The following is a 19,937-nucleotide window of genomic DNA, read 5'->3' on the forward strand; positions in this document are numbered from 1 at the left end:
TCTGATTGCGGAGGAACTGGATTTAAACTTCAGTTAACGCAAATTAAGATGAGCAAACGTGGTCAGTGACTACAGCATAGAACAGCGCGGTCGGGAATCGACACAGGAACACTGGGGGGCGCCGCGCCGATCCTGAAGTAAGAATATTCAAAGCCGTCTTTATGGCTTACTGTAATACAAAAATAAACCATGATAATCGCAGGATTGGGACTATACGACCCCCAAGGCAGCCCTCTCGCTTGCCTGCCTCTGGGGAGACCCTGTCACACACGGGGAGGTCACTCACATTTCTCGCCAACCCTAAACGAGTCTTCCTACGCACCCTTTCCGGGGTCTTGTTTCCGCCGTGCCAGGCAGGTGAGCCAGCGGGCGGGGTGTGTGTGGGGGGGGTTGGGCAGCGTGACCCGCAGCCCCAGGAAAAGGCAGGTACATCCACCTCCAGCCTAACCCACACCCACGCGCACGCGCGTTCGGCCTCGCCGGGCCTTATTTCTCGGCACCGCCCGCTTCCACACCGAGCGCCAAATAAATCCCCGGGCTCGCCCTTGCCCGTGCGTGCGCGGCCCCGCCGCCTGCGTCACTAGGAAGCGCGCGCCCGGGCTGCCGCCGCCGCCGCCGCCGCCGAATCCCCAACAAGGAGCGGAGCCCGAGGCCGCCGCCGCCGCCCGCCCGCCGCTGCCGCCCGCCACCCCCGCCCGCCCGCCGGCGCCCGCGCAGGCCCGGCCGCGGCTCAGGTAAGCGCCCGCCGCCCCCCCGCGGCGAGGCCTCTCGCTCCGCCGCGCGCCGCCGTCCAGTCAGGGGTCCCTGCGGAGCGTCAGGACGTTACGGCGGGGGGAGGGGAGCGGGGGAGGGGCGGCGGCGCGCGGCGGGCGTCACGGGCGTCACGGGTCCGCGTCAGGCGCGTCGGCGGCGGCGCGGCCTCCATCTTGCCGGAAGGCGGCGGGCGGCGGGCGCTAGGGAGGGCTTTGGGCGGGGGCCGCGTGGAGGGTACTGCGCGGATGCCCCGCCTTCCTGTGGGGGGTCCGTGGATCGCCCCGTTTCCGTGGGGGTGTCGTGTATACTCCCCTTCCCGTGGGGCTCGCGGGGATGCCCCCTCATCCCGTGGGGGCCGCGTGGATATCCCTTTCTCCTGGGGGCCTCGGAGATAATCCCCCCTTCCCACTAGGGCCTCATGGCTAACCTCTACCCTTGGGGCCACGTTGATACGCCCCATTCTGTGGGGGCCTTATGCCTGCAGACCCCTTGGTGAGAACCAGAGCCACGTGAACCTCTTGGTAGGGGTCCATTGCCAGTAATGACCTGTTACATACTTGCCTAACTTTGTGACTTACTTAGTTTTCTTTCAGATAGCCAAGGTTATCTTTCTTTGGTAACACTTCAAATACAAATTTCAGTTACATCAGTCTTCTTTTTATTCATTTTTTAAAAAAGCTGACATAACCATTATACAACTTTATGAGTTACATGTACGCCTGTGAAACTACAATCTATACCATTAAACTATCAGTCACCAAAAATTTCCTGCTGTCATTATTACTCTGTGGTAGGAACGATTAGCTAGCAAAACTTTAAGTATACAATATTGTTAACTATGCAGTATCTCAGACCTCCAGGATTTACTCATTTTGCGTATCTGAGGCTTTGTACTCTGACCAACATGTCCTGGTCCCTCTTGAGCAAATGCTTGCAACCATCATTCCACACTCTGCCTAAGTTTGACTGTTTTACACTCCTCACGTAAGTGGTGATGGTGGTTTAGTCACTAAGTCATGTTGGATTCTTTTGTGACCCCATGGACTGTAGCACTCCAGGGTCATCTATACCTGGGATTTTCCAGGAAGTGGTATCATGCAATATTTTGTCCTGTGTCTGGCTTATTTCACATAGAATAATGTCCTCCACATTCTTCCATGTTGTCACAAATGGCAGAATTTCCTTTTTTTTTTTTAAAGGCTAAGTTATATTCCATTGTGTGTGTATACCAAACTTTTATCTATTCATCTGTCCATGGACAGTGAGGTTACTCCCATATCTTGACTGTTGTACATAATGCTCCAGTGAACAAGGAGTGCAGGTGTCTCTTGGAGATCCTGATTTATGTTCTTTCATATATACACCCAGAAGTGGGGTTGCTGATCATATGACAGTTCTATTTTTAGTCTTTTGAGGAACCTGGTAATGTTTTCATAGTGGCTGCACAGTTTACATTCCCACCAACCATGCACAACTGAGTACAACAGTGTGCACCAGTCTGTTTAGGATAAAACCAAGTGGATTAAATAAATCCCCAGTGTAACAAGATACATTAAGCAGACTGGTCAGAAATTACTTCTTTGTAGGAAGTATCATAAGACTTTGGGAAGACATACTGGACAGGGGAGAAACTTACACATACAGGTTTCTCACTTAAGAGCCTGATGCCGCCTCGCCAGTGTAACACAGGTTGTGGTCAAGACAGCAAGTGCTTGTGCCCCCCTCACCCCCCAGGAAAGCAGGGCGAGGAAGCCCAGATTCTCAAGGAAAAGCAGGGCTAGAGGGCCACCTCCAGGAATGGCTGCTTCTGACATTCCTCAAGAGACACTGGAAATCTGGATTTCTAAAGTGTGAAGCTTGTAAACTTTGAAAAAGTTGCAACTAATTAAATATTTTGAAACAAGGTGAGGATAAAAGAAACTGTGTCTGTGGGCCATTGCTGTGTGACCTAGGCCCTCTGCTACGTTTCTGATTATATTTTTATCAAAGGAAAATATTTGATTTTTTTCAAGACATGGAAAGCTAGTTCTGAATCTGATGTACTCACTGTGCACTCACACATTTTTAACCTGTTTTTATATATTTATGCCCCCAAATGCTGTTTTAGAAATATTTTGTCATGTTTTCTTTACCTCAAAATTAATTGGGAAAGAGGAATTTTGAGAGCTTATATAGTTGCCATTGGAGAGGCAGAAATTCCAGCTTGTGGGTTTTCACTGTTCAGTGTTCTGTGCAGTTTTGAGATGTGGGTGTGGACAGCTGCTCTTGGAGGGTGGGTCCTTGCCTTTCTGTAGCTTTGGGGTCAAGCGTGGCTTTCTGGGCTTCTCAGATCATACCTGCTGAAAGCAGAGGTGCCTCCATGAGAGCCAAGTACCACAGAACAACATTACTTTCAGGGCAATTTTTAAAAAACTTTTTATTGGGCTATAGCTGATTAACAAACAAGGTTGTGTTCGTTTCAGGTGATAAGGGTGATTTTAAAGTGATTTGTTTTTTTTTTAAACTCATGACATGTGGGATCTTAATTCCCTGACCAGGGATCAAGACCAGGGATCGAACTCGTGCTGCCTGCAGTGGAAGTGTGGAGTCCTAACCAGTGGACTGCCAGGGAAGTCCCTGTATGTGTGACTTTCTGAGGCCCTGCCAGACTGCTTTCCACAGGGGCGTCACCATTTTGTTGGTCTGCCACCAGTGCAGAATGGTTCCAGTCCCTCCACATCCTGACCACACTTACTTTCCGTTTATTTTTAATAACCATCCTGATGGGTGTGAAGTGGTATCTCCTGTGGTTTTCGTGTGCATTTCCCCAGTGATTAAGGGTGTTGAGCATCTGTTCCATGGCTGACGGGATGTTTGCAGATTTCCTTCAGAGAAATGTCTCCTCCAAATGATGCTTGGCCTGTGGTTCCGTTCGTTTTGTTGTTGAGTTGCATCCTGGGTGTGAATCCCTTGGTGGGCATGTGCTGCGCAGACACCGCCTTCCAATGTGTAGGTCGCCTTTTCAGTCTCCCAAGAGTGTCCTTTGGTGCACAATAGTTTTTAATTTCAGTGGAGGCTAATTGATCTGTTTTTTGTTGCCCGTGCTTTTGGTGTCATATTGCTAGGGAATTCCTTGGCAGTCCAATGGCTAGAACTCTGCTCTCACTGCCGAGTACCTGGGTTCAGTCTCTGGTCAGGGAACTAAAATCCCACAAATTGTACCACTGCAGCCACAAAGTAAAAAGAAAGAAAGAAATATTTACCAAATTTTGTGTCAGGAGGACTTTCGCCTCTGCTTTCTTCTGAGGGTTTTACAGTATAAACTCTTATGTTTGGATCGTTGATCTATCTTGTGTTAATTTTTGTCTGTGGTGTAAGTGAAGGTCCAGCCTCATTCTGTTGCCTGCAGAGGTCTGGTTTTCCCAGCTCCGTGCTTCGAAGAGGCTGTCCCTGTTCTCCATGGAATGTCTTTCTATGTCCATCTATTGAAGGTCATTTGAGTTGTTTCCAGTTTCTGACAGTCATGAATAAAGCTGTCATAACGTTGTGTGTACAGGTTTTCATTCCTTTGGAGCAGATACTTAGGAGTGGGTTTGCAGGGTCATGTAGGAGGAGTGTATTCAACTTTATGGAAACGTCCAGACCCTTCTTAGTGTGGATGTACCACACAGCTGTGTGTGAGAATTCCGGTTGCTTCACATCCTCCTGGTCTTTGTGTCATCAGCTTTTCGTTGGTGCTTTTTAAGCTGTTCTAATAGGCATGCAGTAGTATTCTTGTGGTTTTAGTTTGCATTTTCCTGTGGGTTAATGATGTCGAGCAGCTTTCTGTGTGCTCATTTGGACTTCTCTTTTGCTGAAGTGTCTGTTCACATCTTCTGCCTACTTTTAAATTGTGTTGTTAAAAATAAATAAATTGTGTTGTTGTTGAGTTCTTTGGGTATTCTGCAGGCAAGTTCTTTGTCGGATGTGATTTGCAAGTATTTTCTTCCACCTATAGCTTGTTTTTTTCATTTTCTACTGTCCTCTCTATATTCATTCCATGGTACATAGCTCATTTTGGGGGTAGGTTTATGTTCACAGCACAATTGAACAGGAACCCCCGGAGTTCCCGTATACCCACTCCCCAGCCTCCGTCCCTGTCAGCATCCTCGCCAAAGCAGTACGTTTGTTGCAGTCCACAAAGCCCAGGTGACTCATCATCAAGTAGAGTCTGTAGTTTACACTGGGGTCACTTTTGGTGCTGTATGTTTTTATATTTTTAAACTAAGACTTAATTTTGGGGATTCCCCTGGTGGTCCAGTAGTTAAGAATCCATCTTGCAATGCAAGCAACAGGTTCAGTCCCTGGTTGGGGAACTAAGACCCCATCTGCCTCGGGGCAACTAAACCTGCATGTTGCAACTAGAGAGTCTGTGTGTGACAATGAAAGATCATGCATGCCGCAGACCTGACACAGCTAAATATATAAGTAAAAAGAACTAAAGGGGAAAACTTTGCCGAGTTTTACCAGATATTTACCACATGTGTTGCCTTCCTCCATTCCTGAAGCTTCAGGCTTCCCTCTGCTATAATCTCCGTCTGTCTGAAGGACCCTGTTAATATTGCTTTTAGAGCAGGTCTGCTTGTGGCCAGTTGTCTTAAGTTTCCTTTATCTGAAAATGTCTCTATTGTGCCTTCCTTTCTGTAGAGTCTTCTCCCTGTTGCAGAATGCAGGCCTGAGGCTCTTTCCTTTCAGTATGTTAAGGAAATCCCTGCCTCTGGTTCCTCGGTTCTGGGGAGAGTCCCGAAGGCCTTCAGGTTGCTGTTCTCATGTGGGAAATGCGTACCTTTTTATCTGCTGTTTTTGTAACATTCTTACTTTGTCATCCGTTTTCAGCAATTTGATTATGCTCTCGGCATAGATTTCTTTTGAGTTTATTCTGCTTGAAGTTTGTTGGACTTCTTGAGTGTGTAAGTTTATATTTTCCACTACCCTTGGGAAGTGTTCAGCTGTTATTTCTTCTGAGTTGTTTTTCAGCACCACACGGTCTTCTTTCCTCTGGGACTCCGGTGATACAGATGGCCAACTTCTTTTGTTCTGCATTCCCAGAAGCTCTGTTCATTCTCTTTTCCATCTTCTTTCTGTTGTTCACATTAGATCTTTTGTACTGCTGTATATTTTCACTGCTGTGTCTCTTTCCTCTCTCATCTCCATTCTGATACTGAGCCCATAAGGTGGGTTTCTCTTTGTTATTATATTTTTTCATTTTCAAATTTCCACTTGGCTGTGACTTTGGTTCCTATGCCAACCCGGTCAGGACAGTAGGCTCCACCCATGGAGTAGGAGCACCCGCAGCTCAGGCCACTGGCGGTTCCAGTGGTCACCTCAGACTGGGCTTCTTTGGGTAATTTTTGCCCTATTTTGGTCAGATTTTCCTGCTTCTTTGTGTGGTAGGTAATTCCGGACTGTCATCTGAATCCTTTGAATATTGTGAGACCCTGTGGAGGATGGAGCATTTTGTTATAGCAAGAAGTGGACCTGGGCTGTGGGTCTGAGCCCCTCCTGTGGGTGGATGTGGTATTGAGTCCGCTCAGCCTTCAGACTGTGCCGGGGTCTCTGTCCCTCAGGTGCCATCCGAGGCTGGTCTGAGACCTGGGCAGTGGTCGACCCTGGAGGTTAGTCCTCGAAAGTTTTGGCTGACCATTTCGGGCCAGGTCTGCACGCAGACAGGTGAGGAGTGACTGGGGCCTTCACACACGGCTGGGGTCAGGCCCTTTCCACCTCCCCACTCTCTGCAGTCTCTTGCACGCTCCAAGCCCCCGAGCCGCCTTTCTTGTGCTCTGCCTAAAAGCTGGGTCTCTGACGTGTCCCCTGTGCTGTGACACCTCAGTCCCTGGCCCGCCCTGAGCCAAGCCTCAGAGGGTGGAGAGCAGTGGAGCAGTCAGTTGCCTTCAGGTCCCCGGAGTTTTCAGTGCCTGCCTGACCGCGACCGTCACAGAGATTAGAGGGCTGGGGCTCACCGGAGGGCAAAGAGGCAAAGACAAAGTAACATCAGGGAGGGTCTCCGAGACCAGAGACAGGGGGTCTCCAAGGGCTTTCTGTGCGAAGCCCTGGATTCTGACGGGACCCACCTCCAGAGGCATCCACCTGCATCCTGGCCCCACCCCAGCGCCCGAGTGTGACCGCAGGGCTTTTGGGCCTGATGTGGCTCCACGGTTCTGCTGGGGCTTCCGCCCTGTGCTCACTCCACTGTCAGAAGGTAGCAAGGTCCCCATGCAGATCCTGTGCCTGCCCTGTTGCCCTGCAGGCCCGGGGCCCTGGCGTCTCCTATCCGCTGAGCCATGGCCACCCCCGATGTGAGTGTCCACATGGAGGAGGTGGTGGTGGTGACGACGCCTGACACAGCAGCGGATGGCAGTGGTGTGGAGGAGGTGAAGACTGTGCTGGTCACCACCAACCTCGCCCCGCACGGGTGAGGACAGGCTCAGGGGGGGCGGTGGCGGAGGGGCTCAGGTGAGCTGAGGGCTATGTCTTTTCTCCCACTGCCGAGATCATGGCTTCCTGTCCCCAAATGCATGGTAACTTCTCCTCTGAAGGGTCAGGCCAGTTGGGAACCAGGTTTTTCTAGGTGAGGTGAGGAGGGACGTGTGTGGGCTCATGACCTCTGGCTAGACTGGAAAGCGGGACAGAAACGGTAGTGGAGCGTGGAGCTGGCTGTTGCAGAAGTGCTGATGTCCCCTCTGTCTCCTTCCCTTTTTTCCCTAGCGGTGACCTGACGGAAGACAACATGGAGACGGAAAATGCCGCAGCGGCTGCTGCAGCGGCGTTCACAGCATCCTCGCAGCTCAAGGAGGCTGTGTTAGGTAGGGAGCCTGCCTTTTGGCAGTGGCGCCCGCAGGTTGCTTCAGAAGTGGTTTTGCCTGAGGGGACTGTCTTCCTTTCAGTAAGGGGGCAAAGGTTCCCGAGGCCCTCCTGGGGCTCCTCTCCAGAAGTGGGCCTGAGGCGCCACAGAAGTCCTGGCTCCAGGGTCCCCAGCTGTGGCGTTGGCCCGTGGCTAGCAGGGAGAACTCAGTTTGTGGTCCAAAAGCTTGGTTAGTGTAGCTGTCTGTGATCAGCAGTGCAGACTCTTACCACCTTTGGCCTTTTTCTGTAGCCTAACATTAAAGGCCTCAGAGCTCTTCCAAATAATTAAGAATAGGTTTCTCTGTAAGTGTTTGGGTGAAGTTTTATTTCCATCAGTTGATCTTTACTTTGGGCTGAGGAGAAATGCCCTCTGCCCAGCTTGGTCTTGTCTCAGTCTCTCCTGGATTCTGATTTCTCTTTCAAGGTAGTTAACCTTGTACTTTTGCAGGAAATGCTTTGGAGAAGTTGTAACTGATTTTCTGTGTTGCCCCTTTCCCTGTCAACACACCTGGTGAGAAGTGAAGATGGCTGAAGAAGAGGAGAGCCTGGAGGCAGAGATCGTGTACCCAATCACCTGTGGGGACAGCAGGGCCAACCTGATCTGGAGGAAGTTTGTGTGCCCTGGCATCAATGTGAAGTGTGTGCAGGTGAGAGTTCCCATGCAGCCAGGCTGTAGGGAGGGGCTCCCAGGGCCGCAGCTACAAAGCAAACAAAAGGAGACCCCAATGGCAGGGTTGTGACCTTGGTGGGGAGTTCAGGAGGCACAAATCCCATATTTGGGAGAGCAGAAGACAAGCAGGCTTCAGGGACAAACAGGCTATCACCAGGGCATGAGAGAGCCTCAGGGCAGTGAGTTCCTTTCCTGGAGTGACTCTGTTGGGCACTTTAAACAAGGGAGCTGCTCTGCAAAGAGTCATTAGCAGCCGTGGGTGAGGTGGACAGCGAGAGGTCTGCTTTTCCTGCAGCATGGTAGCTTAGGTACCCACTCACCTTGTGCTGAAAACAGCTAAAAATGCCACTTAAGGCATCTAGAAGATGCCTCCTGAAGCTGGCAAAAGAGGAGGAAGTAGGCCCGGGGCTTGAGTAAAGGTGGATTGTAGAGGGCAGCTAACTTTTGCTTGACACTGGTTTCTCAGCCTTGTGGGCAGGAGATGAGCCAAAGCCCAGGGCTCCCAGTTGGGGTGTGTTGTTGGGGTAGTGATTGTCCCTGTGATGCTGCTACTTCCAGAGGTCTTCACCCTCAATGCTGGGGGCTAGAAAACATGCTGATAACATTCTCCCAGCCCCCCTACCCCCAGCACAAGGAAAACGCCCCTCCCACATCAGCACCAGGTGGAGTAGGGACCCTCCTGAGGAGCCACATGTGGCCTGTACAGTGTGAATACCTTTAGCTAAGAGTTTAGTTGTCAGATGGTTCCTGGCTCACAGCTCCCCCAGGAATCTGACAAAAACAAATGAGAAATCCTTTTTCAAAGAACTCACTTTTATCTCAGGTTTCAAGTAACTTTGGCAGACAAAGTTCCAAAAAAAGGAGCAGCTCACAGTAACGGAGAACATAACCCTGAGCACACAAGGAAACCATAGCACCTGAGTGAATGCACACAGAATCCACAGACAGCAAAATAAGGCCCACAAATATTGCAAGTTGGAATTCTGAGACACGAAATATAAAATAATGATGTTTAATTTATGTTTAATTACTTCAAGAATTAAAAAGGAGACGCAAACATGAATAAAGCATAAGCAGATATGAAAAAAACTAGAAATGAAAAACAGAATTAAAATCGAACACTAAGTGGGTGGATTTACAGCTGATTAGATACAGTTGAAGAGATAATCAGTGAACTGGAAGACAGAAGTGAAGTTATTGAGACAACTACCTAGCGAAGCGTCACAAGGGAAAATGGAAGCCCAAGAAAGTCTAACGTATCTATCTGACTTCTGAGAGGAGAGAGGGTCTGAGAACTTTCATAACCCAGCAAAGACAACCACCCGCAGTTCAAGAAACTTAACACATCCCAAACTGAACAAATACATTCAGAATTTCACATTTAGAAATCTACACTAGGTGCCAGTGCAAAGGACCTTGCACTAGCTCTGGGACATTTTAGCATCAGAATAATGAATGATGGACCATCATGGATTATAATTCAAGTAAAAATAAGAATCTATCTGCCCATATTTGTTGCAGTATATTTCATATTGTTTATTTACATCAAACAAGGAAGAGTTAAAACTATGACAACTAGCAAACATAGATGGGGTGCTGGAGCCAGAGCGCCGTGAGGAGGTGCTGCATCTAGTCAGGGGAAGCTGGTCTCCAGGTATCCGCATCACTAAGGTGCTGCTTACAGAGGGTGAAGCCTGCAGATCACCCGCTAAATGAGTGGTGATGTTTGGGCGTCAGTGTTGGGCCAGTTTCCGCCACAGCCTCCTGATGGAGTGGGCAGGGGTTCTGTGGCATTTCCTGACACAAACACACAACCTGGTTCTGCTCAGGAAGATAATCAGACAGACACAAACTGAGGGATGCTATCTTTGTCTGTAGAAACAGACCTGCATGCTTCCCAGATGTTGGGATCAGGAAGGCATGGCTAGTCTGAGATGCTCCTGCAGATTAAGGAGAGGAGAGACAGGGCAGTCAGTACAGTCAGACAGGTGTGAGTGGGACCAGTTAGCCCACTCTGAGTGTGGAGCACACCTACCCAACCAGCAGCGCCAGAGGAGGCATTGTGTAGTTAGGGGGCACTTTGGGTCCAGCGTGGACTTTCTATGCTCGGGGAGCAGCCAGAGAGGGTGCTGATTATCCCTGCCTTCCTGGGCTCAGAGGCAGCTCCCAATCAACCAAGGCAAGGGATAGAGTGGCTTCCTGGCTTGGAGGGACAGTGCTCGGGCTCAGGAAGTCAGGACAGTCGCTTCCATCAAGAGGGCTTCCTAGGCTGGTTGCAGGCAGCCTTGGAGAAGGCCACCTTGCAATAGAGAGTCACACACATTTCTTGTTTTCCCGGCACATATAAAAATTATATTTGCACTGGACCGTGCTCTGTTAGTGGTGTCATAGCATTGTGTCTAAAAACAGTGTACGTGTCTTTAGCTTTATTGCTAAAAATGGTAACCATCATCTGATCTCTCGGAGTCGTGGTAGTAGCACTGAAGATCACTGATCACAGATCACCATAACTAATGAAAATGTTTGAAATATTAGAAGAATTACCAGAATGTGGCACAGAGACTTGAATTGAGCAACTGCTGTTGAAAAACAGCACCAATAGGCTTGCTTGAGACAGGGTGTTTGCAAGCCTTCAATTTGTAGAGTATGTACTCTGTGGAGCGTGACAGAGCAGGTATGGCTTGTACTTGAGCTGAGGCAGTTTTGCTCCAGTGGCAGGGTAACCTGGGCCCAACCTGACACAGACTGCAGGGCCCCTCAGGGCAGCTGTCCTGGGAGGGGAGGCCCTGGGGAGGGGAGACCCCGGGGCATCTGGCACCCTGGCCAGGTTCAGCCATGTGTCTAGGCCATGTTGGAGCTTTTGTTTCTGCCTCTGCTGCGACTGTGACATATCCAAACCCCCTGCTTGTGCTCTAAGTAAATGCAGTTGTGTGTTGGTTCTTTGGTTCCAGTGCATGCTTGTTCTACAAGACTGAATTGGATACTTCACCTTCGCAGGCCACATTTGGGTGAAACTAGCAGACGCGCGAGGAGGAAGGGCAGTTCCCTGACTTGAATTGGGCATGTGCTCCTGTGCCATGAAGGGTGCTGTTAGGGCTGGGCCAGGCGGGCTGAAGGGGTGTTCACAGCTGACCCTGTGATTGTGTCTCTTGTTACTTGATGGACTGTATGTGAATGTTATTTGTGAAATAAGTTACGTACAAGAAAGTTCGCTGCTTCTTGTCCGAAGGGAGAGAGCGCCCTGCGTTTCAGAGTTGGGTGGGCTCCATGGGTCCCAGGCACTGGGTATCTGGTTGAGGGAGAGCACCGAGCTCCCAGCTCCCTCCCTGCTAGGGGCAGCACCTGACCATCCACTGGAGCAGGATAGGGCCAGCACCTCACTCAGGCCCTGCAACTCAAGCATCAGGCTTGGCTCAGCTGGTGGTTCTTCCACCTCAGTCAAGATTGCCAGTGGCTAAATCCTGAATGTCCACCTCCACGACGGCTGCCCTGCCATCCACCCTCTTTCCCAGGCTGGCCCTGGACAGAGGGTCAGGCAAGAGAGAAGGGCATCGGGGAGGAGCTCTTGACCCTGCTCTGCTTTTCTGTCCATAGTACGATGAGCACGTCATCAGCCCCAAGGAGTTTGTGCACCTGGCTGGCAAGTCCACCCTGAAGGACTGGAAGCGAGCCATCCGGATGAACGGCATCATGCTTAGGTGGGAGGGGCGGGGGTGGGGCGGAGTGGAGCGGGTGGGGCCTGCACAGGACTGGTCAGGGACCCTCCATCAGGGAGTACTGTGGCCACTCTCTCAAAGAGGGCCAGCCCTCAGGTGCTGACTGAAGTCTCTGGGATAGCTGCCTCCCTCTGGGTACCAGCTGCTGTGGTCGCACTCCTCGTGGACAGAGCCACACACAGGCATCCCCATGCTGCTGAGAGAGTGGTGCTGGGGCAGGCCCTGAGCCTCCGCAGCCTTGTCACCCTGTGTGACGCCCATCCTCCTCCATGCAGGAAGATCATGGACTCTGGGGAGCTGGACTTCTACCAGCATGACAGGGTCTGCTCCAACACCTGCCGTAGCACCAAGATTGACCTCTCTGGGGCGCGCGCGTCCCTGGGCAGCCCCACGCCCACTGAGTACATCCCGCTCACGCCGGCCACCGCTGATGGTAGGTACCACATGCTGGGCTCCCTCTGCTGCTGGCTGCTTGAGTGGGGCCTGCAGTCAACTTGGCTGTCCCTTCTGGGCCCCAGTGGTTTGCACCCACCTCCTCCTTCCTCACCGAGGAAATCTAGCTGAATTGCTGTTGTACCCACAGGGAAGACTGAAGGACTTTATTTTCTTAAGCCATTCTTATTATATATAAAATACAGTGATTCATAGGTGGAGAAGAGCATGAAGATTAACAGGGCCAGCGTCCAGTGCTCACCTCCAGCTTTGCCCGTTTTGGGGAGCGCCCTCTGCCCTTGCCCTGGAGCCTCTCCCGTCAGCACCGGTCTGGGCTTGTGTGTGCTCCCTGCCACTTGAGTTGCTGATGTGTTTATAGTGCTCTAACTGGTAGGAGGCCTCCGTGTTCCCTGGGATTATTTCCAGATGTTTGAGCACAGAGATTCTTTTTAAAACAAGTTGGAGTGAAATCAGGTCCCAGTTTCGTGTTCATGTTGCCCACTAGTAACTTGGTGGCGCTACCTTTCCCAAGATGGGAATTAGGTTGCCCCTCAGCTGTTGCTCCACTGGTCTCTCTGGGCCTGCTGCCATGTGGACAGGGACTGTCCTTACGGCTGACCAGACAGTGGTTGGTCGAGAGGCCTTGTCCTTCTCTTGGGAAGCTGGAGGGGAGGCTCGGGGGCATAGAGAGCTCCTGGAGTTCACCCTGAATAAGTCGCTGTACCCTACCTGCCTAGACTGGCAGCCAGCTCAGCTGGGGAGTCCTCTGGGAGATCCAGGAATGTGCAGGCTGCCAGCAGTTGGGACTGGCCCTTGTTGACTCTTCCTCATCCATTGGTCACTCTTTGCAGTAATTGGGTGGTGGCCTGGCCCTGGGACAGCATGACACAGTGTGGGAGGGGCTGGGTCATGGCAAGGCCCCTGCCCTCAGAAGAAACAGGGGGACACCACTCCTGGTGGGCTGGTGGCTTCTGTGGGAACAGGACCTCCTCTGGATGATTGAATTCACACTCTTCTCTGCCTTGTAAAAGGTGGCCGTAGTGGCTGGTCTCCAAGAAGGCTCTGAACACTGAGCCTCCAGTCAGAGTGCCATGTCCGGTAAAGGCCACATGGGGTTTGGGATTTAGCTCTTAGAATTCTGTTGTCTCTAGATGGTTTGGTTTACTTAAACTTACCTCCGTGGTGGTTTCTTCAGCCAGAGTCCTCAGACCACCAGAGTCGCCTATTGTGTAGTTAAAGTTTCTGTATCAGTCCAGACTATGAAAAAACTATTTCATGCATCTGACATTCCCCAGCCTGATGTCTTTGTCGGATGTGGAAAAGGCTGGCATGAGGTCAGAAAACTCAGCCAGAAGTTAGGATGCTGTGCTTGTTCCTAAGCCCCAAATGGCCAGATCCAGACCGTGTCCAGGACTCTGAAGACACTGGAGACAGGTGAACCAGCCTGGGTGGCTTACACCTCTCAAAGTTCCACCTCTTCTGATTTACAAGAAGGAAACGTGGTAGCTGTTGAGACAGACAACAGTGTCAATGAAACAAAGAATTGAGGGGCTGCTGAGAACGGGCCAGGCAGGAAGGCTGGGTTGTGGCCCCTGGCTGGTAGGCATGAAGACTCATCATAACTGACAAGGACAGCAGAGTATTGAGGACATGGGCACAGCTTTGAGGAGACATTTTCTAGGTCCTTCTTTGTCCATATTTAGCAGTGAATGTATAATGTGTGGATCGTCTGTTGTGCTTATACACATTAATTAATTTTTTGAAAGGGGGGGTATGAGGGGGGTACTGTGGCGGGTGGGGGTGCTGGCCTGTCGCCAGCAAGGCTGACCAAGCTCATCTTGGTTGCAGTGAATGGGGCTCCTGCGACCATCACCATCGAGACGTGCGAGGACCCAGGGGACTGGACCACAGCCGTTGGAGGTGCGGGCCTCCCTAAGCTTCTCTCTCCTGGCTTCGCCCTGGGGACTTGTGGGTTGCCAGGCATTGTCTTGGTGGATGCACAGGGCTGACCCATTGGACTCCCACTTGTGGTTGGGTTGGGGGGAACACTCACACGGCTCCCCCAGAGCTGTGTCTTCCTGGCAGTTCTTTACTCCTCCCTGTGATAGAACCAGAGGGACTGCCTGTGCAGGACTCCCGATCTCTGAGCCCCTTCTTCCATCTCAGATGATACGTTCGCCTTCTGGCGGGGGCTGAAGGACGCAGGCCTGCTGGACGAGGTCATACAAGAGTTCCACCAGGAGTTGGTGGAAACCATGAAGGGCCTGCAGCAGCGGGTGCAGGACCCGCCCCTGCAGCTCCGAGGTGAGCCATCTGTCTGCCCTGGTCCGTGGGCCCCAAGGCCTCTTCTGACTCGGCGTGGTGGGGGTGGCCTCAGGATGCCGGTGAGTGTAACCTGCTTCTTCTGGCTCCGAGCTGGTCCAGCAGCATTGGCATTGGTGGGCAGTTAACCTGCTCCCTCTGGATCCCTCCTTGCTGCTGGGAGGAAGCCAAGCCCTAGACCTGCTGCACCTGGTCCCACACCTCAGCAGGTGGCATGGAGTGCCCCAGACCTGCTGTAGGCCAGCCCATTCTCACTGTTTGCCTGCCCTGCCCATGTAGACGCCATCCTCCTCAACAACATTGTACAAAACTTCGGCATGCTGGACCTGGTGAAGAAGGTGCTGGCCAGCCACAAGTGTCAGATGGACCGTTCTCGGGAGCAGTATGCCCGCGACCTGGCAGGTACACTGGCCTCGGCTGTGCCCACAGGTGCTTGGGTGTGCAGAGGCAGGCACGGGGTGGGTGACACTGGGATGGCCCCAGCCAGACCTCCCCCAGAATCGAGGGATTCACCCTCTGCCCCATGCTTTGCCTGTGAGGTGGCGCCTTCCCAGGAGGTGCCTGTGGGTGTATGTGAGGCAGGCTGGTTCTGTAACCAGGCAGCTTGCCTGCAAACGTTAACATGAGCAGAGTACGTGACAGAACAGGGAAGGCTGCCCCAGTCAGGCGGCTTGAGCCAGCTGCTCTCTGCTGCTTCCTCAGAGCAGCTGGTCCCCTGCAGAGAAGGCCCTGCAGACAGAGTCCCCACGAGCACGTGAGGTCAGGTCCCAGGCCAGTGCAGGCCCTTGTCTGGCGGTGGTGGGTGGTCTGACACCCTGTGCCTGCCCCGCAGCCCTGGAGCAGCAGTGTGACGAGCACCGCCGGCGGGCCAAAGAGCTCAAGCACAAGTCACAACACCTCAGCAACGTGCTTATGACGCTCACGCCGGTCTCCCTGCCGCCCCCTGTCAAGCGGCCGCGGCTCGCGAGGGCCACATCCGGGCCGGCCGCCATCGCCTCGCAGGTGCTCGCCCAGTCTGCTCAGATCGCCCTGACCCCCGGCGTGCCCGTCTCCCAGCTCACTGGTGTGCCGCTGGGCAAAGTGGTGTCCACCCTGCCCTCCCCCGTGCTGGGCAAGGCTGCGCCCCAGGCCGCTCCAGCCAGCTCCCCTGCCTCGCCGCTGCTCGGCGGCTACACGGTGCTGGCCTCCTCCGGCACCACCTTCCCCAACACAGTGGAGATCCACCCGGACGCGTCCAGCCTCACGGTCCTGAGCACGGCCGCCATGCAGGACGGCAGCACTGTGGTCAAGGTGGTGAGCCCATTGCAGCTGCTCACCCTGCCCGGCCTGGGCCCCACCCTGCAGAACGTGGCCCAGGTGTCGCCCGGGGGCAGCACCATCGTGACGGTGCCCACGGGGACTGTCGAGAGTGCCGTGGCTGCCTCGGGACCTGAGGAGCACACAGCCACCATCGAGGTGGCCACCATGGCGGAGGGCCATGAGCACAAGTAGCAGCCAGTGGAAGGCGAGGCCCTATGTGGGCACTGGGCTGGCCGCCTCTCTTCAAGCTGCAGGGCACAGCGCCGGTGCCCACAGGCCACGCGGGGCTGCTGAACCAAAGAGAGGAAACGCCAAAACAGACGGAGAAGAGAGGAGAGGCAAGGGACGTGGCAGCAGCCTGGGGTGTGGGGCTCTGAGCTCTGAACCTCCTCCCCTGTTTTCCTGGGAAATATATTTTTCCATCTGTTGCTTATTAATACTGTTTACACGTGGGGCCTTGGTGAGGAGCCAGGTGGGGGGCCAGGGGCCCAATGCAGCTGGCAGCAGGGGCAGGGCAGGGGCAGGGCCTCGGCCCATAGCTGGGGAGCCCGTTACTAACACGTGTCTTGGGAACTGTCCCCAAGTGTGGAAACCCATGGATCCTATGGATTTGGTTTCTTCCCACAGTTTTCTGTAGGTTTAGTGTGGCCAGCACTCTGCTCTCCCGTCTCTGGCATAAGCATCAGTGGTGCTGCAGGTCTGCACGTGGCTCAGGGGCCTCCAGGGCCCCCGGGGGTCGGGGTGCAGGCCCTGGGACACCCGCCTGGCCACAGGGACCCCGGGGTCCAAGCAGCACAGGCCAGAACACCCCCCCATCCCTGCCCGCAGATGCTCAGGGGCCATTGCACATGCTCTGTGGGTGTTTCTAAGTGAACCCCTTAGTAGGCTCCAACAAAGAGTCAGGTTTATCGTGTTTTCAACCTAAATGAGGCAGAGTGCCTGGGCTCCCTGATCTGCTCTGGTTTCAGGAGTGTCTTCTACACAGGGATGGTTGGGACGGCCCTGGGGGCAAGAGGCAGGTGTGCCCTGTGACTTTTCCTGGGGAGGACACATGGAGAGAACGACCAGGGCCCACGGAGGGGTCACTCCACATCCATTGGGGACATGCCTCAGGTTGGGGCTCATGGTCTGATGTTCAACTCCAGGCTCAGCTCCATGCTGGTGGGCCCCCCCAGAGGTGGGCTGCACCCCACTGGCTGACACTGGTGCCCCAAGGCATCTGGGACCAGCATGGGTGAGGTGGCACCCAGGTGCTCATGGGGAGGGTGTCTGTGGGCTGGCCGGCCCTCTGCTTTCCTGGTCTTGGACTTGGAAAGACCAGGGAGGGGCTGCTCTGCAGGCTTTGAGCCACTGCAGCTGGGGATACCCACGGCCACCCTGGGCCTCCTGTCCATCTGACACCTGTGGAGACCCAGAGAGAAGCCTCTGCCCGCCTCGCACTTTGAAGGGAACTGGGCTCCGTCCATTCGTCCTTCCGTCCGTCAGGTCCCCTGGACCCACCTCAGCGCCCTCACTGAGGCTGTTTTGTTTCTGTCATGTCTGGTCAGCTGCCGTTTCGGGCGTGCTGGTTTCAGCACAGTGTCACTTCCTTGTTTGTTAGATGCTCCTCTTCCAAGGGCGTCTGATACACGCAGTTGAGCCTATGGACGGGGCACCCCAGCCAGTCCAGCGTCCGGCTCAGAACATGTTGCTAGTGAAACTGGGCATCTTGTGCTTGGAACCTTGACCATTCAGACCTGCTACGCCCTGAAAAGCTGCCTCTGCCTGCCGGCCATGGGGCACTGGGTGGAAAGTTCGTTTCAGAGCCATATAGACAGAACCATGACAGCTGCTCCCAGACACGGTGCCTGGGGGCAGAGCTCCGGGTGTGGGAAGGGGCCCACTGTCCTCCAGGAACCTTCAGCCCGCTGTGGGGATCGGGCCATCTCGCTGTCAGCGCCCCATCCTTCCCCTCACCAGGCATGCAGGGGGCTGTTCCGGGCTCAGGCTCCGGGAGGCAGGATTGGATCTGGGGGGCTCGGAGGCAGCCTGGGCAAGGGACACCTCTGAGTTCTACTTTGTACGTTGTTTTGCAAGTATCTGCTTGGTACTTTGATTTCAAATAAAAACATTTTTCATAACCTGTCTGTGTCTTGTGATGAAGGGCTGTGAGTAGATGGATTTCCAGCAAGGACCACTGCACCCAGCACCTGAACGAGGCGAGGACCCTGACTCAGGGCGCCTGCAGCTTCTTTCTTTACAGTTCCAAACTGATAGTGGATCTCAGTTCCCCCGACCCAGGGGCGAAGTCAGTGCCCCCTACAGGGGAAGCATGGAGTCAACCACTGGGCTGCCAGGGAGGTCCCAAGTTACTGAGTTTTAAATTAAGAAACTACAGTTCTTCCTCAAATTTGTGTATTTTGAATATTTTCTTTCAGTCAACACCTTGCCTTTTCTTTATTTTCACTGACATCTGTTGAAGAGCAGGCATTTTGGATATTTATGAAATCCAGTTTATTGACTTTTTTAGGGCTTTTCATGTTCTTAAACATTTGCCTACCCCAAGGCTGTGAAGATTTCATCTGTTTTGTAGAAAATACAGTTTAGCTTTGACATTGAGATGATCCTCTCGAGTTAATTTTTGTGAGGGTGAGTCAGGGACTTCGTTTATCTGTCTGAGGACCCTCGGTTGGGAAGGTTGTCCTTTCTGTGTCTTGGTGTCCTTTTAAGACCAGTTGACTGCAGGTGCAGGGGTGGTCATCCTGGGACCCCTGTCCTCCACCCAGCCCTCTCCTGAAGCTGGCAGTGGCTGTGTCCAGTGCTCTACATGTTCTCCAGGCAGGAACATCTCCCCGGCAGCCCAGCATCCGCCACGCAGGAAACGTTCCATCAGAGACCAATCCCCTCCTAAGCGGACACCCATTGAGCCGTGCAGCCAGAAGTGGACCTCCCCTGGAAGGTGGCAGGCAAGTTGCAGGTGGAGATTCGAGGCCCAGAGGCCAGAAGTGTGGACATGAACCTCTGGTCTCAGGAGTGAGCCTCCCTGTGTGTCCAGGAAGGACGTGGGCTCTAGCCATGAGGCCCCAACTGGAACCCCAGTCTCGGCAGACGGTGTGCACTGGCTTTGTTCTCCAGTCTGCATGGTCAGGAGGGATGTGCAGCTGGACTGAGGCACAGCCAGTCCGACAGGGTGCACGGGCATCAAGCCTGGTGTGGTAGAGACGGCTGGGTCAGCTGGGGCTGCAGCCCCTCCAGATCACTGAGGCATGGAGCCAACCCCTCCTCAGCCTGGAATCAGGGAGGGCTTCCAGGAGGAAGAGGCATTGCAGCCCCGAGGACCTCAGTTCCGTAGTCAGGCAACTGCTTGCAGAAGTGGTGTGAGAGAGGGTCATGGGCAGAGGGTGGATGGTGGGCCTTACCATGGTGAGGGCTGTGCTTTCAAGTCCCAGGTGCAGTTTGAAGCCTGGGGCTATGAGTGCAGGGCAGCGAACGGATCTAGAGAGAGAAGCTGGGGAGGCAGAAAGCCTCAGGCATGAGGGGCGGGGCAGATGCAGACCTGTGCCCTGACCTCCAGGGCTGCACTGGGAGGGTGCTGTGGGTCACTTACAAACTGGCACCTGCAGTGGCACCATAAGGAAGGTGCTAGGAGGGGCCAAGGGAAGGAGGCGTGGACCCCGGAAGGCCCCCAGATGTGCCAGGACTCAGAACCCATGCATTCTTCCCTTGGTGAGCCCTCACCCCAGTGTGCTGGGCTCTGGATCAGTATGACCAGCATAAACCCCCATCTCAGGTCCACTGGCTGGCCCCTGCTCCTCTCCCCTCTAGGCTTCTCATTCCCATGCCCCACCCTCCACTGCTCTGGATCCCTGGGAACCTTGGGGTGACTCCATCTGCAGGACACCCAG

General features: G+C 53.6%; 1 protein-coding gene across 3 annotated transcripts; it reads left to right on the forward strand.

The window, feature by feature from the left end:
• The first annotated feature begins 604 nt into the window (after positions 1-604).
• On the forward strand, positions 605-18,166 carry GMEB2 (glucocorticoid modulatory element binding protein 2). Of its 3 annotated transcripts, XM_065921627.1 has the most exons (11): positions 637-734; positions 6,339-6,441; positions 7,019-7,183; positions 7,477-7,574; positions 8,134-8,261; positions 11,879-11,982; positions 12,276-12,433; positions 14,281-14,352; positions 14,599-14,736; positions 15,034-15,156; positions 15,587-18,166. In XM_065921627.1, the coding sequence occupies exons 3-11, from the start codon at positions 7,053-7,055 to the stop codon at positions 16,243-16,245; spliced, it is 1,611 nt and encodes a 536-aa protein (XP_065777699.1). In that variant the 5' UTR covers positions 637-734; positions 6,339-6,441; positions 7,019-7,052; the 3' UTR covers positions 16,246-18,166. The 3 variants fall into 3 exon arrangements, with proteins under 3 accessions (XP_065777700.1, XP_065777699.1, XP_065777701.1); XM_065921628.1 differs by lacking the exon at positions 6,339-6,441 and having other exon boundaries at positions 605-734; XM_065921629.1 differs by lacking the exons at positions 637-734; positions 6,339-6,441 and having other exon boundaries at positions 7,144-7,183; positions 8,063-8,261.
• The last annotated feature ends 1,771 nt before the right edge of the window (positions 18,167-19,937 follow it).

Source organism: Muntiacus reevesi, chromosome 2 (genome assembly GCF_963930625.1).
Source record: "Muntiacus reevesi chromosome 2, mMunRee1.1, whole genome shotgun sequence".
NCBI lineage: Eukaryota > Metazoa > Chordata > Mammalia > Artiodactyla > Cervidae > Muntiacus > Muntiacus reevesi.